At 47.6% G+C, this 13,677-nt stretch overlaps 1 protein-coding gene across 15 annotated transcripts in view; it reads left to right on the forward strand.

Moving 5' to 3' along the window:
* Positions 1–13,677, forward strand: part of PTK2 (protein tyrosine kinase 2) — a 312,007-nt gene that overhangs the window by 297,137 nt on the left and 1,193 nt on the right. For 11 of the 15 annotated variants that reach the window (XM_025214534.1, XM_025214598.1, XM_025214542.1 and 8 more), the window contains 6 exons: positions 4,515–4,554; positions 5,006–5,112; positions 8,192–8,200; positions 11,184–11,339; positions 12,278–12,358; positions 13,563–13,677. The exon at positions 13,563–13,677 is cut by the window's right edge and continues 1,193 nt beyond it. In XM_025214534.1, coding sequence (XP_025070319.1) covers positions 4,515–4,554; positions 5,006–5,112; positions 8,192–8,200; positions 11,184–11,339; positions 12,278–12,358; positions 13,563–13,677 — 508 coding nt within the window. The remainder of the gene's footprint in view (positions 1–4,514; positions 4,555–5,005; positions 5,113–8,191; positions 8,201–11,183; positions 11,340–12,277; positions 12,359–13,562) is intronic. The other 4 variants (XM_025214537.1, XM_025214552.1, XM_025214578.1 and 1 more) reach the window with 1 other exon arrangement.

Here is a 13,677-nt window from a genome sequence, read left to right on the forward strand (position 1 = left end):
CAGAGGCAGGGATAGGATCCAGTTCTCCAGGGTGGTATTCACCCCCCTTAACCACAAGACCATGCTTTCTTGTCCTGCCACATTCATTGCCCATCTCCCAACTTCTGCAATAAATAAAGCAGGGGGCTTGCAAACAACAGTCTCCTTCACTGCACAACCCTCATTTATCCCCATAACACGGTGATCCCATGCACTGAGCGAGGTTAGGGATCTTGTGGGAAAACTAGCATGTGATCCTGAATGTGAAGACTGTATCATAATTCATAGGAATAAGGAGGCAGATAAATGTTGCACAGGTGAACTTAAGTGTGCCATCAAGCACTTATTTTCCAACCTTAGTTATCTTCCTTTAATGCATTTTTATATCATTTCTTATGTTTTTTTTAAGTGAAAAATTGGACATTCTGTCATGTGGAACCACATTGATCATCACCAGGGCTAGAGTCTTTAGGTCAACCCCCTTGAGCTAAAAGAGAGGCTGGTGGTGATGGTAACAGTAGTGCACTGTTCTCTTGACATGCAACTGCCGTTAGAGAGGTATCAGACACACACTGCCAGTGGTTTCAGAGTCATTTGCTGATGGCAGAGGAATATTGGGAATCAGGAGTGCTACTTTTATTCCTAGTTCATGAAAATTAAACTTCTCAAATCTTGTGGTAAATTGTCCCAACTCCATCCCACCCCATCCACCTCCCCCTGTTCAACCAATCTGCAGGTGCCTTCTCTGCCACATGGGGATGCTAGAACTCCTCAGTTAAACAGTTGGGAGAATTTAATATATTTTCCCCTAACCTTGTTTTAATAGGAGTGACGTGAAATATAAATCCAAAATACACCCCCCACCCCCGCAGAGCCATAGAACTCATTAAGCAAAATTCATGTAATATATGAAATCTGTGGGTGACACCAAGCCAGGCGGAGTTGCAAACACAACGGAGGGTAGGACTAGGACCCAGAATGACCTGGACAGACTGGAGAAATGATGCACAGTCAGCCAGATAAAATTCAACAAGGACAAGTGCAGAGTCCTGCATTTTGGATGGAATAAACCCATGCCTGAATACAGACCAGGGAATGACTGGCTTGGTTGCAGTAGTGCAGAGAAGGACCTGGGGGTACAGTGGACCATAAGCTGTCTGTTTTTGTTGCCAAAAAAGCCAACAGTATCCTGGGTTGTATTAACAGAATTGCCACTTGCAAATGAAGGGAAGCAGTTTTTCCACTGTTCAGCACCTGGAGCACTGTGCCCACACTTCCAAAAAAGATGTAGGCAGATTGGGAAGAGTCCAGCAGAGTGACAAAAGTGATAAGAGGCCTGGGAAGCATGACTTAGCAAGACAGGCTGAAAAAACTAGTTATTTAGTCTGGAAAAGTGAACAGTGAGGGGGTGGGATTTGGTAACAGTCTTCAAATCCCTGAAGAGTGATTTATGGAGAAGATGGCGATGGACTTGTCTCTGTGGCTGCAGGGGTCAGGACTAAGAACAATGGTCTCGAGCTGCAGCAGAGGAAATTTGTACAGGGTTCCCTCGCTTTATGCGGGTTCTGTATGTGCGAATTCGCTCTTATGCGATGACGCTTTTTATACCAAAAATTCGTTATATGCGAGGTAAATTTACTCTTATGTAATTGGTGTGGTGGAAGTCCACAGTCAGCTGTTTGTGTGGTGCATTGTGGGAGTGATGCCACAGGTGAAGAAAGAAAAAATTATCTGGGGGGAGCTGAGCTGGGTGGTGGTGCCCGGGCTGGGCTGCAGTGCCAGCTCCTGCAGCCCGGCCCGGTCCAGCCCATCAGTGCAGTGCCCCAGGGGCCGTGAGCCATGAAGCGGCCCAGCAGCAGTGCCCGTGGCCACTGCTCAGGACAGCTGATGCCCGTGCTGCTGGAGCTGCAGCTGCTTCGGGAGCGACACGATGCCATGTCAGTATGGTCGAGGGGATCAGTACAGTCAGAGTCTTGGAACGTATCCCTATCTGTTCCATTGCAAAGCGAGTTTCCTTTATGCAGATTTGAGGTATGTGCCGTTTTCCAGGAACGCATGTACAGCATAAAGCGAGGGAAACCTGTATTAGAGATTGAGAGGGACTTTTAAGTCTGAGGGTGGTCAGGCATTGGAACAGGCAACCTAGAAAAGCCCTGGAAATTTCAAGAGCAGGTTAGACAGACTCTTGGCTGGGATGGTCTGGTCAGGGAGGATCCTGCCTTGAGCAGGGGGCAGGACTAGAAGACCTTGTGAGGTCCCTTCCAGTCCCGCTTTCCTATGATCCTGTAATGTCCCCTGAATGTTTTTTGACTGAAACATTCTTCAGGTACCTAAATTTAGGCTTCTGCAGACGCACATGCATCTGACCCAGGTGAGTGCCTGGCTCCTACCTAAGATCCAGTGCCACTGCAAGGCAGAGTAGCATTTAAATTCTGCAGGAGGTGGCAGTCTAGCCGGCACACACTGATCACACCGCTTTGAAATCAGTACACTGTGCCTCAACCCACGTATACTGTGAGCACAGGAATGTGGCATGACTTTGTATTATAGCGTTGCCCTCTGCAGCCAAGAGTGCAAGTCTGGAGGGTCAGCAGGTGACCAAGGAAGAGGGAGCCCAACTCTATAGCCAAGTGGGTGGTGCATCCCGCTGGGAGGGGGCAAGTCCTGGGTTTGTATCCAGCATCCATCTAATGGATAGACAGTTGAGGGGGCAGAACCCAGTCCTTTCTCCCAGCTGTGAGAGTCTGAAGTACTAGGCTGAAGAGACAGACTCCCTTTGGCTTGTGCTCCTGGCCTTCTGACTGTCATGTGCTTGGCTGCAGAGAGGCCTCGCTTCCACAGGAGGGATTAAGGGTGTTTCTACACGGACTGTTACACATCTTCTGGGAGACGTGGGTTTGGATTCCATCAGGCTGACTGAAGGTGCCCGAGAGCCCAGGTCTCACTCCTTTTTGAGTGACGTGCTGTAACCACTAGGCTAAACTGTAAAAGATGGGAACCAGAACCATTGTAACGAGTATGTGCCTACTTGGTTTGGTGCTCCTCTAGATCCCAAAGAATGAACTATCCAGTCCTGAGTCTCCTAGCCAGCTCTAGGCAGCTCACAGCTCAGTGCCTAGGCTCCCTACATCATTCTTCAGAAGCCCCTTCTTCTCTGCAGCCTGGCACCTGACCTGATGTCTTGGGATCTCCCCCCTGGAACCGAGAGAGTGTAACTTTTTAAGCTGGCCAGGCCTGCAGTGCAGGGTCTACAGGGCCACCCCGGTTGTGAAATCAGTGGGAGTCGGGTACCTTCATACCTTGGATGGTCTGGGCCCTCACCTTTCCCACTCTGTTTCCCTACCCGTAACATGGCTGTTAGTATTGCTCAGCCACATGGATGTATTTGGAGGATAAATACACTGACAGATATGAAGAATTCAGATGCTGTTGTGATGGGGGTCATAGGATTGGCAAGCTCAGATGTTCTCTTATATGCAGATATCGGGTGTGATCGAGTCCCCGCTAGTACCAGCTAGTTTGGACAAGTCAAATGAGCAAAGTGGTGTGCAGTGATTTATACTGGATTCATCCGTAGCTGAGGATGTTTGTGCCAGCACATGTGTGTTTCTGCATCTTGCTCTGTGATCTCCAAATGTTGTTCTTTTCTGAGTGTTAAAAATGCAGCTTCTTTCAGTTTGATACACAAGACTCTCAAATCTTTCCAACCTTTCTGCTTTGTAGGAAAAGGGTTCCACTTGATAAATAAAGACTCTGCTGAGACGTTTTACTGCTGTGCTGCACTGAGAGCTGTAGCTATGTCAATACTTGTCATTTGCAAAGGAAACCCTTTATGCAGATGTGCTTTCATGAAGCAAAGATTATCTGCATCACATTGCCTTACAAGAATACAATGTCAAATCCTGTATAAAGTATTCATTTTGTTGTGACTAAACAGACTTTCATCTTACTTGGCAGAAAGGTATACAAATATAATTAGCAAGGAAAAGCACTTCAGTCCAACATGAAATGCTTGTAAATTAGTAAGTGAAGCGTCTATTATTTTATGAAGCCCTTTAAGTCCTTAAGGGTGATTTAAACTCAGGAACTGAAATGGACCTAGAGCATGCAGTTTTCTAATCATTCTGCTTCAGTTTCATCTCAACAGCCATGACTCGTTTCAAAATTGACATCTGGATAAAAAAACACATTTTCTGTAAACATGCCATCCCGTTTAATTAATGCTGGCATTATCCTTGAAAGGACAAGCCCTTTGTAATACAGCTGGAGCGTGATTCAGTTCTAGATGGCAGAAAATCAGAAGAAAGTGGCTTCTTACCTTAAATAATGCAATCTGAACTTGTAGTTCAGAAATACAGGATTTTTGTAATACTTTAAAGTGATGGGGGATGGGAAATATCTTTCTGGATGGTCTGTGGTTGGAATTCGTATAATTCGAATGATTAAGATCAAAACCACTACCTTCATACTGAGGATCCTGAGTTGTAAACACAGTGACTACAATTACTTAACTAATCTTAATTTTTCTGTTACAGGCTGGTAACCAGCACATATATCAGCCCGTGGGAAAACCAGGTAAGCCATAAACTCACCATATCATCAGCATAAACCCTGAAGCTTGTGATCCTTGGTATAGTTCTTCAAACCCCCGAAATGACACAGTAGGGTTTAACACCACAGCAGTATATAACGGTGTTGCCAGATTCTTTCAAACAAGGTGTCTGGTATTGGGTAAGAAGGTGAAATTTGGCAGATTTTCAGAGGTGCTGGGCACTGGCAGCTCTCATCTGTCACATCGAGAGGTGCCTGATGCCTATGAAGATGTTTTAGATGCTCTACCCTGGCCCTGAACTGAACATTTATACTAGATTTTTGAGACCTTATCGAAACAAACGTATTCTCTTCATTGTGGAAGGGCTTTAAGAACAAACTGATTTACTGCACTGTTTGTTGCCTCGGCTGCTTGTAAATCCAAGAGACCAAACACACTAATCCTTTAGTAAGTGCAAAATGTTTTGTCAACTAGATCATGCAGCTCCACCAAAGAAGCCTCCTCGTCCCGGAGCCCCCAGCCATTTGGGAAGCCTCGCCAGCCTCAACAGTCCGGTGGACAGCTATAACGAGGGGGTGAAGGTACATTGCGGAGGGGCGCTGGGCGTGTGCTTAACTTCAAAAGAAACATTGACTGTTGCTGAAGCAGGAGATGCTGTTGAAAGTGAAATCAGAACTGAAGCTTGTGACTGCATATTTGTTGTGGGACATGTTTGCACTGGCTGTTCATTGGGTTTAGCAGGGTTTATTCACTGGGTCTTGTACGTCATGCGCTTTGGTACTGTGGTTTTGCTTTTCACACCAGAAGGATCCTATTAGGAAAAAGAACTTTTAAAAACACCCTCTCCACCCCTCCAGTCTCAGCCCCTCCTGCCTCTGTGCGTTGCAGGGCTTTGTTAGTCTCGCTTCACGTTTGAAGAGCGCTGACCTGTGAGCTCCAAGGGTCCGTTCCCCTGTTCTGCGATGGGGAGTGGTGAGGGGCAAACTCCTACAGTCCCTTTTGCTTTGTCACCATTATTTGGGGGAAGCCCAGAGTGCCCTAAGCTCCTGCTCCCCAGGATGGGGGGGGCGGGACAGACAGACCCTCTGGGTATTCATTTTCTTTTCAAGGAGGTCCCTGTCCCCTGCTGTGCTGTGAGGTTCCAGCATGCTCCTTGCTTCAGTGCCACAGCTCCCCTCAGCCCACGATGGGGTGGCAGAGAGGGGCCCAGGTCAGTGGTGCGATTCAATGTAGGGATGTGGTTTTGCCAAGGTTTTCTTGTTCCGGGGTTCATTTTCCATGGATACAGAAGAACACAAGTGAAGAGTTACACAACTGCTACATAGATTCAAAAAACACCTCCCAGTGCCTTCATCTCTCAAGTGGGTACCGGGGTGGGCAGGTGCCGAGGTGGCACCAGTGTCTAGGACTTTTGCCCTGGAGGGGTCATGCCCTGGAGCAGATCCCGTAGGTTGGCCGCAAATGCTAGAAATGACATGTTTTAACTGCCCCCCTGCCATTGCTGATATGATTGGAACGTCTTCATTAATGCCCGTGTTCCCTCCAGCATGAGCCTGGTTCCCCGTCTTGGGGATTTCTTTGTTTTGCCTTTTTAATTGGCAGGAGATTAAAACTCAAGTGGCCTCCTGTGCCTTTTGCAGGGAAAAGCTGGCGCTATTCTTGCTGGCAGCTACTTTCAGTGGCAGTACACAGTGCAGCTTGGGAATGTGGGAAATGATGTAGCTGGGAAAGGATGTGTCTACAACACAGCACCTTCTCGCCTTGTAGCCTTTCACCTCCACAGTCTGTCCTGCTCTGGGAAGCCACCGCTCCTGCTGCAGGATTAGCACTCCAGAATTCGGCCAACTTCCGTCCTGCTCATGCCCCTGCCCCTGTTTTCTCAGCTGATGCTGACAGAGGGGATTTTTTGTGTTCGAAAGGGGAGAGAGCATGAGAGCTCACCCAAGCCTGTGCTGACCAGTGCAGGCTTCCACAAAACCAGAAGGGCAAGGCCCTGAGGTCACACAAACCAGTCTAGGGGAAGGCAATTCGATTGAAGTTTTACAAGAAAGAGACAATGAAGCCTCCCCCAGTCTGCAGGGAAGAACTAAGCTCCCACGTTGGGACAGACATGAGAATTATGGTTAGTGATGTCTGTTTTATGGTTTTGAGGAAAATATGGAGAACCCGGTTCATCCCTGCCTCTGGAATTCAAAACAAACCATCAAAGCCATACAGCTAGCAAAGCCGGAGTCCTTTCCGCTGGGGCCTTTCTCTCCCTATTGCTCTTACTCCAAGGTTATCCGAATGCTTAAGAATCAGTAGAAACGGTCACAACTGACCACTTAGAGCAAGGGTTTGTTATAAAGCGGTGTTAGTGTTTTTCAGGTTGGCCAAGCCTCAGAGACTAAAAAACCAGTAACAGCTGTGTTCCTTAACTCAGTTTTTCAATCTAAAATTCCCTTTATAAACCCTGACACTTGATGAACGTCCAAAATATTTGCAGAAAAATCATTTTTCTGATGCCAGAGCCCAGCAAAAGGAACAAAGCAAAGGCAGCGGGAGCTGATAGAGTTAATAAAAGATTCACGGGCTTTCAATTACCAGAGCTACTGGTTTCCCTAGAAGAGAAATGGTTTTGTCAGCTTTCTGCACTGATCTTAAAACGGGTTTGCTTTACCCTTCTTCAGGAAGTCGCAGTGCTTTGCTTTTGGATAAAACTGAAGACTTTTCTGGAATCGTGAGAGCATAAAATATGATGAAGCAGCCTGTCTCCTGCAGGCTGGTTGAGCATATAAATTCCTATGTCTCTTTTTCCATAATGGCCAAGTACAAGTAAAAGGACAAGAATTGGGTTCTTTAATCCCAAATTGATTATGCCAGAAATGTGCAGCGCACGGTGTTTTGTTGAGAGAAAATCAGCCAGCCCGTGCAAAGATAACCCTGGCCATTTTAGTCTGCGGTTGAGCACTGTTGGTGTTGGCTACAGAAACGGGAGAGACGCACAAATAACGAACTGTCCAGGAATACAGATGCCCTTCTTCTGAAACCGAGGCCTAGCAGAGGGATCAGATGGCCTGTGTGTCATGCATCCAGAATGGTTCTCTCAGTAGTTTTAGCCACAAGCTTGACCAGGCTTTATGAGCATGGGCAGTACAGTTCGATGAGTAACTATTTCCTATGACAAGCACGTAAAAAGTTCAAGGGAGGCTTGTGTAACCTTGGCCTGATCTCTTGAGAAATGGATTGATGGTACGTGGAAAAGGACTGGCCTTTCTCCAGGCCGCTGCTTCCCACCGTGACGGAGCCCCTGGCTCCATTTACCGTCTACCTCCTTGCCAGACTGGCATGTTCCTGTCCAGCTTTGCATGTCGTCTCCCCCCATTTATTTCATATAGTGTAAGCATGGGTGCATGGCCGACATCTCTACTCCCTGCGCTGGGTGCTGAGCAGGGGGCACAGGCTTCTGTAACAAATGAACCGGGAGCTAACAAGACACAGGCAGAGTTGTTAAGAATGCTTTTTTCCCCCCCCTTTTTTAGCAGGCTTTTTTAAACTGGTCTCTTATTGCTGCGGTGTTTTGTCTGGTTTTTTCCTGCTCCATTCATTAATATTGTTTTTCTTTTTTCCTTCCTTCTGGTAAATTTCTTTAACCTTCCCCCACATTCTGCTCAACAATAGCCATGGCGGGTAAGCACAGAGTATGCGTGTGCGCGCGGGCTAATCACGGATGTCTTTGCATGCGACATTGCTGTAACTTCTGAATTCCCCACCTCCCACCAGTAACAGGCTTCCTTTTCCCAAGGCATTTTCCAGTCAGTATATTCAGTTGCTTCTGTATTGGATTTTCTGTCAACACCTCCTTGGTGGAACGCAGCAACACTGTGCTAAAGCCTGGATTCCTTACTCCAGCAAAGCTCCACGTAGGCAGTCTCTGGGTGTGTCTCCATGTGCACTTTAATTTGCAGGAGACTATTTTACTGCACATTTTAAAGCATCATAAAGTGATATTATGCTAGTGAGCAGTAAAATAGTCTACTACGCATGAAGTGTCACTAAAAAGGCATGCAAATGCACTACTGTGCATTAGCACAGCCTAATGTGGATTAATTCAGTATTTCAGGGCATTTATATACATGCTTTGGGTGGGGGAGGGGAGGACACTTGAATTGGAGCAGCTCCGAGAGCCACTTTAATTCAGGTGCCCAAAACATCTCGTGTATCAGCATCCCTGCACTTCCAAATGGTGGCAGCTTGTCAAACAAGGTTTAGATAAAGCTCCCGTGCTGCCGTTTTGAAGCATGGAGACGCTGATGCATGAGATGCAGGAGGCTGCTGGAGTGTGGTAATTGCCACACTCGAGCAGACTTGATTAATTGATTAATTGAGTCTGCTCCGATGCACTTGAATTCCAGCGCATCGGCATCAGAGCAGACTCCCTGCTCATGCATAGGCCTCACATTTGGGCCCATGAATTTTAATGCATGTTAGAAAAGATACATTAATGTATGAGCTCCTTCAGTACCTAAAAGTACAGTTTGGAAAAAGTCTTTGCCTTCCCTTTCTGTAGCTGGCTAAGCTTGAATTGTTTTGCTTGTGGTTGGCACAAGTGAGTGAAATTATTGGGGAGCTGAGTCACGGAAGAGAGTTCAGCATTTACTTTGGAGTGGCAGAGTCCTAGAGCGCTCCCTTTGGAGAGTGAGATCTGCAGTCTGAGCCTTTGTCTCCTCTGTCCTGGGCACAGAGGGAGTGGCAAGGAACCAGTGCCAGGTAACTGGGGTTGGGTTCATGGAGGGCTTTACTTACTAGGACCAAAACCTCGACCCAAATCCTATATTCGAAGGGGAATAGTGCAGAGTCCTCAGGGGGACCTGTGTTTTGTTTTTGCACTTTGTTCTTTCAGGGTCTAGCTTTGCCCCCAGGTAGAAAGAGTTCAGGTGATCAAACCTAAAGGCCCAGGATGCTTGGATAGCCTTGGTCCTGCTCAGGATAGGGTGCAGCTGTGCGGCCAGGTCCCTGGGCTTTCTTTTTCTCCTTTTCCCGTCCCCATGTGGTCATTCATTAGCATCAAGCATAGCAGACCATCTTTACAATCTAAGCCAGTAGTGCTCAAAGTTTTGGCCCTGTGGGCCAAATGAATGGTACCGGGTCAATCTCCAGGCTGGATCAGGCCTTATGCCTCTCCCCCGTGCACCAGAATCAGGGCCTGCACTGCCTCCACCTGGCTGGAGCCCAGTCCTGCCCAAGGTGGGGGCATTGCAGGATCCCCAGAGCCCAATCCTGCACATGAGGGCCAGGTGGAGGCAACAGGGGGCTTTGCCTCAACCCAGCTGTGATTGGGCTCCTGGGGTCCTGTGCCACCCCTGCCCAACTGGGATTGGGTCCCAGGGGACCCTGCACTGCCCCCATGCACTGGGTTGGGTTGGGTACACACTTGACCCTAACGCACAGGGCCACAGTCCACAGGGCTCCCCGCAGAGCCCCATGGACCAGATGAAATGGAGCCAAGGGCTGTTTTGGGCTCATGGGCTGGGGGTTGAGCATCCCTGGTGTAAGCGAAAGTGGTGCTGAGAGGAGAGATTGCACAAAGAAGGCAAGGTCTGCGAAGTGTGACCCCCTCCTCCTGGCAGGGTCACCTCAGTCTTGCTTGGATTCAGCTTGAGCCAGCTGCAATTTAGTGGGAGTTTTGCATGAGTAAGGAGTGCAGCATTTGGCCCAGTCTCTTTCCAGCATCCTGGAAAGGGTATTTGACAATGTTGTCTCGTTACCTGCAGTGTCGGCACTTGCAATGAATGAATAAGAACACCCCCCCCCCCCCCCCCCCCCCGCCCACCTTGCCGCCGCGTGCCAATTTTCCTTAATTTTCCATGCAGTTCCACCAATAACCATGTAGCCTGCAGTCCCCTCCTCTCTCCCGAGTGTACTGCTGAGTCTACCCTTAGTACAGTTGCCAGGACTGAAAACAGTTGGCTGAAAATGTCAGGGCTGGCACTCTGTTGCCGGCACTGTGGTGTTCTTTGCTCCTAAGCAGAATGAGTGCAAAGAGCATGAAGCAGAGCCAGAGTTTGGCAGTGGGCCGCCGGCATACATGACTTTGGAGCTGCAAGGCAGAGAAGAGTCAGGGCCTCTCTATCAGAAGAAACTATTTCTGCATCTCTGTCTGTCTGCATGGGTGAATCTCAGGAGGGGGGGATATGCCATCTGAGCTTGTAACCAAGAAATCCGGTGTATTGATAGAACCAGTGGCACCAAGTGCCCAGTTTGCCCCCTAGACCTTGCATCATGAAATCTGCACCTCGGAGGTGGACTCCTGCCGAAGTGCCAAGGGAGTGTTCCCTGCAGGACAGCCTCTTGAAACGTGCTGCAGGTGGGGTGAGAAGTCCTGCACATCCTGTGATCCCGAGGCTGCTTTCTCTGCTCTGGGAGCTTCTCAGATTCATGGTGTAAAGTTCTTTTGACTTCATTTTGCTAATTGAGCTTGGGCAGAAAATTACATTTAGCCCAAAATGCCTTCAGTGACACAGCCCAATTGGAGGCTGGGTTTTGGTGGGGAAGACTTGATCATAAGCTAGCAGCATTAATCTGCTTCCTGCAGCGGGGTTGATGTTGGGTGAAGTAGCCGAGTGCCATCTGCTGGGGAAAGAGAGGACAGCAACATCTCTTCTGCTTTCAGATTCAGCCGCAGGAAATCAGCCCTCCTCCCACTGCCAACTTGGACCGTTCCAACGATAAGGTATACGAGAATGTCACTGGACTGGTGAAAGCTGTAATAGAAATGTCCAGCAAAATCCAGCCAGCCCCTCCAGAGGAGTACGTGCCCATGGTGAAGGTAGGAAGATGACATTTCCTGCAGTCAGTGTTTTACGTCTGTCCTGAGAGGCACCAGAGTTATCAGAAATGTTACAGACTGAAAAGCTTGAAAGTACAAGCTGTCTGCATCGGTGTGCATGCTCAGTCCTGCCTACCTGCGGTAGGGCAGCTGTAAGCGCTGATGGTCAGGGTCTGTGAGAAGCAGGACTTGCTAGACAGTGTCATAACAGGGTTTAACATGCGTCATTGCTGTACTTTACAATTCATTGTTTAGCTGACACTGTCCGCTTCCTCCTCAGACCCGAGAGGAGGGGGTTTTGTGCACTAAGTTTGCTTAACCTCTCCCCCAGCTAGGAAGTTTGCCCAATGAAAGATATTACTAAAAATCTTGTTCTCCTGTCTGGGCATTCATTTTATGAGCACTCCTGAAATAGCATTACACTTAACAACATCTTCCCTTGACTGCCTGTGATCATGAAGGATTTACTGTGCTATGTTTTCTCTCCATTTTTTAAAGAAAAATTAGTATTTTTAAAATAATCCTTTGATATATGCACTTCAGCCAAAGTCAGTTGAATGCAGTGTGTATATATATTCCATGTGTGCCCTGCGCTAAGCTAGCTACGTGTTTTCTCTCTTGTGAAATTTAACGTAACCTAAGAAATAAGGGTAGGATTTTCAGCTGTTCAGCAGTATCACTCTAACTCTGTTTGCATTGAGGTCACTGGTAAAACCCAAACTAAGCCTTTTTTAGTATTATTATTCTCACCCTAAATACTTTGACATCCAAAAGAAGTTTTAAATGTATAATAGGTGTTTGCTACTGAGGTGTTTCTGTTTCCACATGCATAAATGATGTACCTAAAAGGAAATAAAATAGTGTGTAAAAGGGGTATTTGAGCCACAAAATAGTAGTGAATACTGAGCTGCATTCTGTCCTGGTTTATTTTTCATTAGGAGGTTGGTTTGGCACTGAGAACTTTGCTCGCAACAGTAGATGAAACCATTCCCGTGCTCCCAGCAAGCACTCACAGAGAGGTATGTAAAGATGTGCTCCTATTCTAAGCCGCAGTCGGTGAGTCTGCAGCCATCCTCAACCAGTGTCAGTCGGTATCTGGACATGTATCACAACCTTTTCTAAAAAATAGAAATGTTAGAACGTTTTAATTAATTCACCTCACCCCTGACACGCGTTGTGTTCTGGGCACTGACCCCTCCGATAGCGTTTGGTATCTTAATCGTTGCATTGCTCTGTGGACGTGGGCCCTATCCTGCCTGCCAGTGCAAACTGCTGAATTCCATGTCAGTAAATAGCATGCGTGACACATGAGGAGTTGAGGTACAGTGTTCGCAGTGCCTACAGAGGAGTTAGGATTTTTATTTGGAGGCACCACCTGGGGATTAATTCCTGGGTGCCAGTTCAGCATGTCTCACTGAATTATGATTTGCACACAAAACTCATTAAACAGATCACTTAGCATGGCTGTTGGCAGCTCTTGCTCAAGAAATGCTCAGCAGTGACCTGATTCGAAGTGACAATGGCTCAGCTACTTCCCTGCTTGCAGACCAGGTCCCAGTGAGCCCGGGTCAGTCATCTTCCCCAGAGCTGTGTCTGTGCACACAAGATCTCGGAGGAACTGCAGGCACTGAGAATGCTCAAAGAACACGATACCCCGTGCAGCAGAGATGCCAAGTGACCCTCCTTCCAGACAGCTACCTCACCCGCTGTGGGACTTGCATCTTTATTTCTATTATATTTTGTTATTGCTTGGAGTATCAATAAAAATAATTTAATGGAGAGAGAGAGGCTGAGAGAATGATTCAGGGCAAAATGGAAACCTAATCTCTAGGACCCAGGTTCAAATCCAGCCTTGATGAATAGGGTCCGATGCCTGTTAACCTCCAGTGGCTGTTCAGAGGCATAAGAGAGCAAGTTCGGGATCTAGTTTGTATTGGACAAGATGCACCCTAACTGTATGTACTGCTCCATATTATGAGGAAGTTATTTGAGTCTTGAGAGAGGCTCCTAACTGTTACCCTGCTCTAATCGCCTGCTGTTGAAATGGCACCCACACAGACTGTGACATCTCAACCCCAGTGACCGAGTTTCACCACAATGGTAGCGATCTCATTTGTGGGGCGGGGGGACGTGGTCTGTGATGCCATTCTGGGTGCAGACTCCCAGTGATCTGCCTCCTGTGAACATCTCTTTATACAGCCTGACTGCATCTTGTCTTTTCAGATTGAGATGGCACAGAAGCTGCTGAACTCCGACTTGGCCGAACTCATTAACAAGATGAAGCTGGCACAGCAATATGTCATGACCAGCCTGCAGCAGGCATCCAAAAAGAAAATCC

Source organism: Alligator sinensis, unplaced genomic scaffold (assembly GCF_000455745.1).
Source record: "Alligator sinensis unplaced genomic scaffold, ASM45574v1 scaffold721_1, whole genome shotgun sequence".
Classification (NCBI taxonomy): Eukaryota; Metazoa; Chordata; order Crocodylia; family Alligatoridae; genus Alligator; species Alligator sinensis.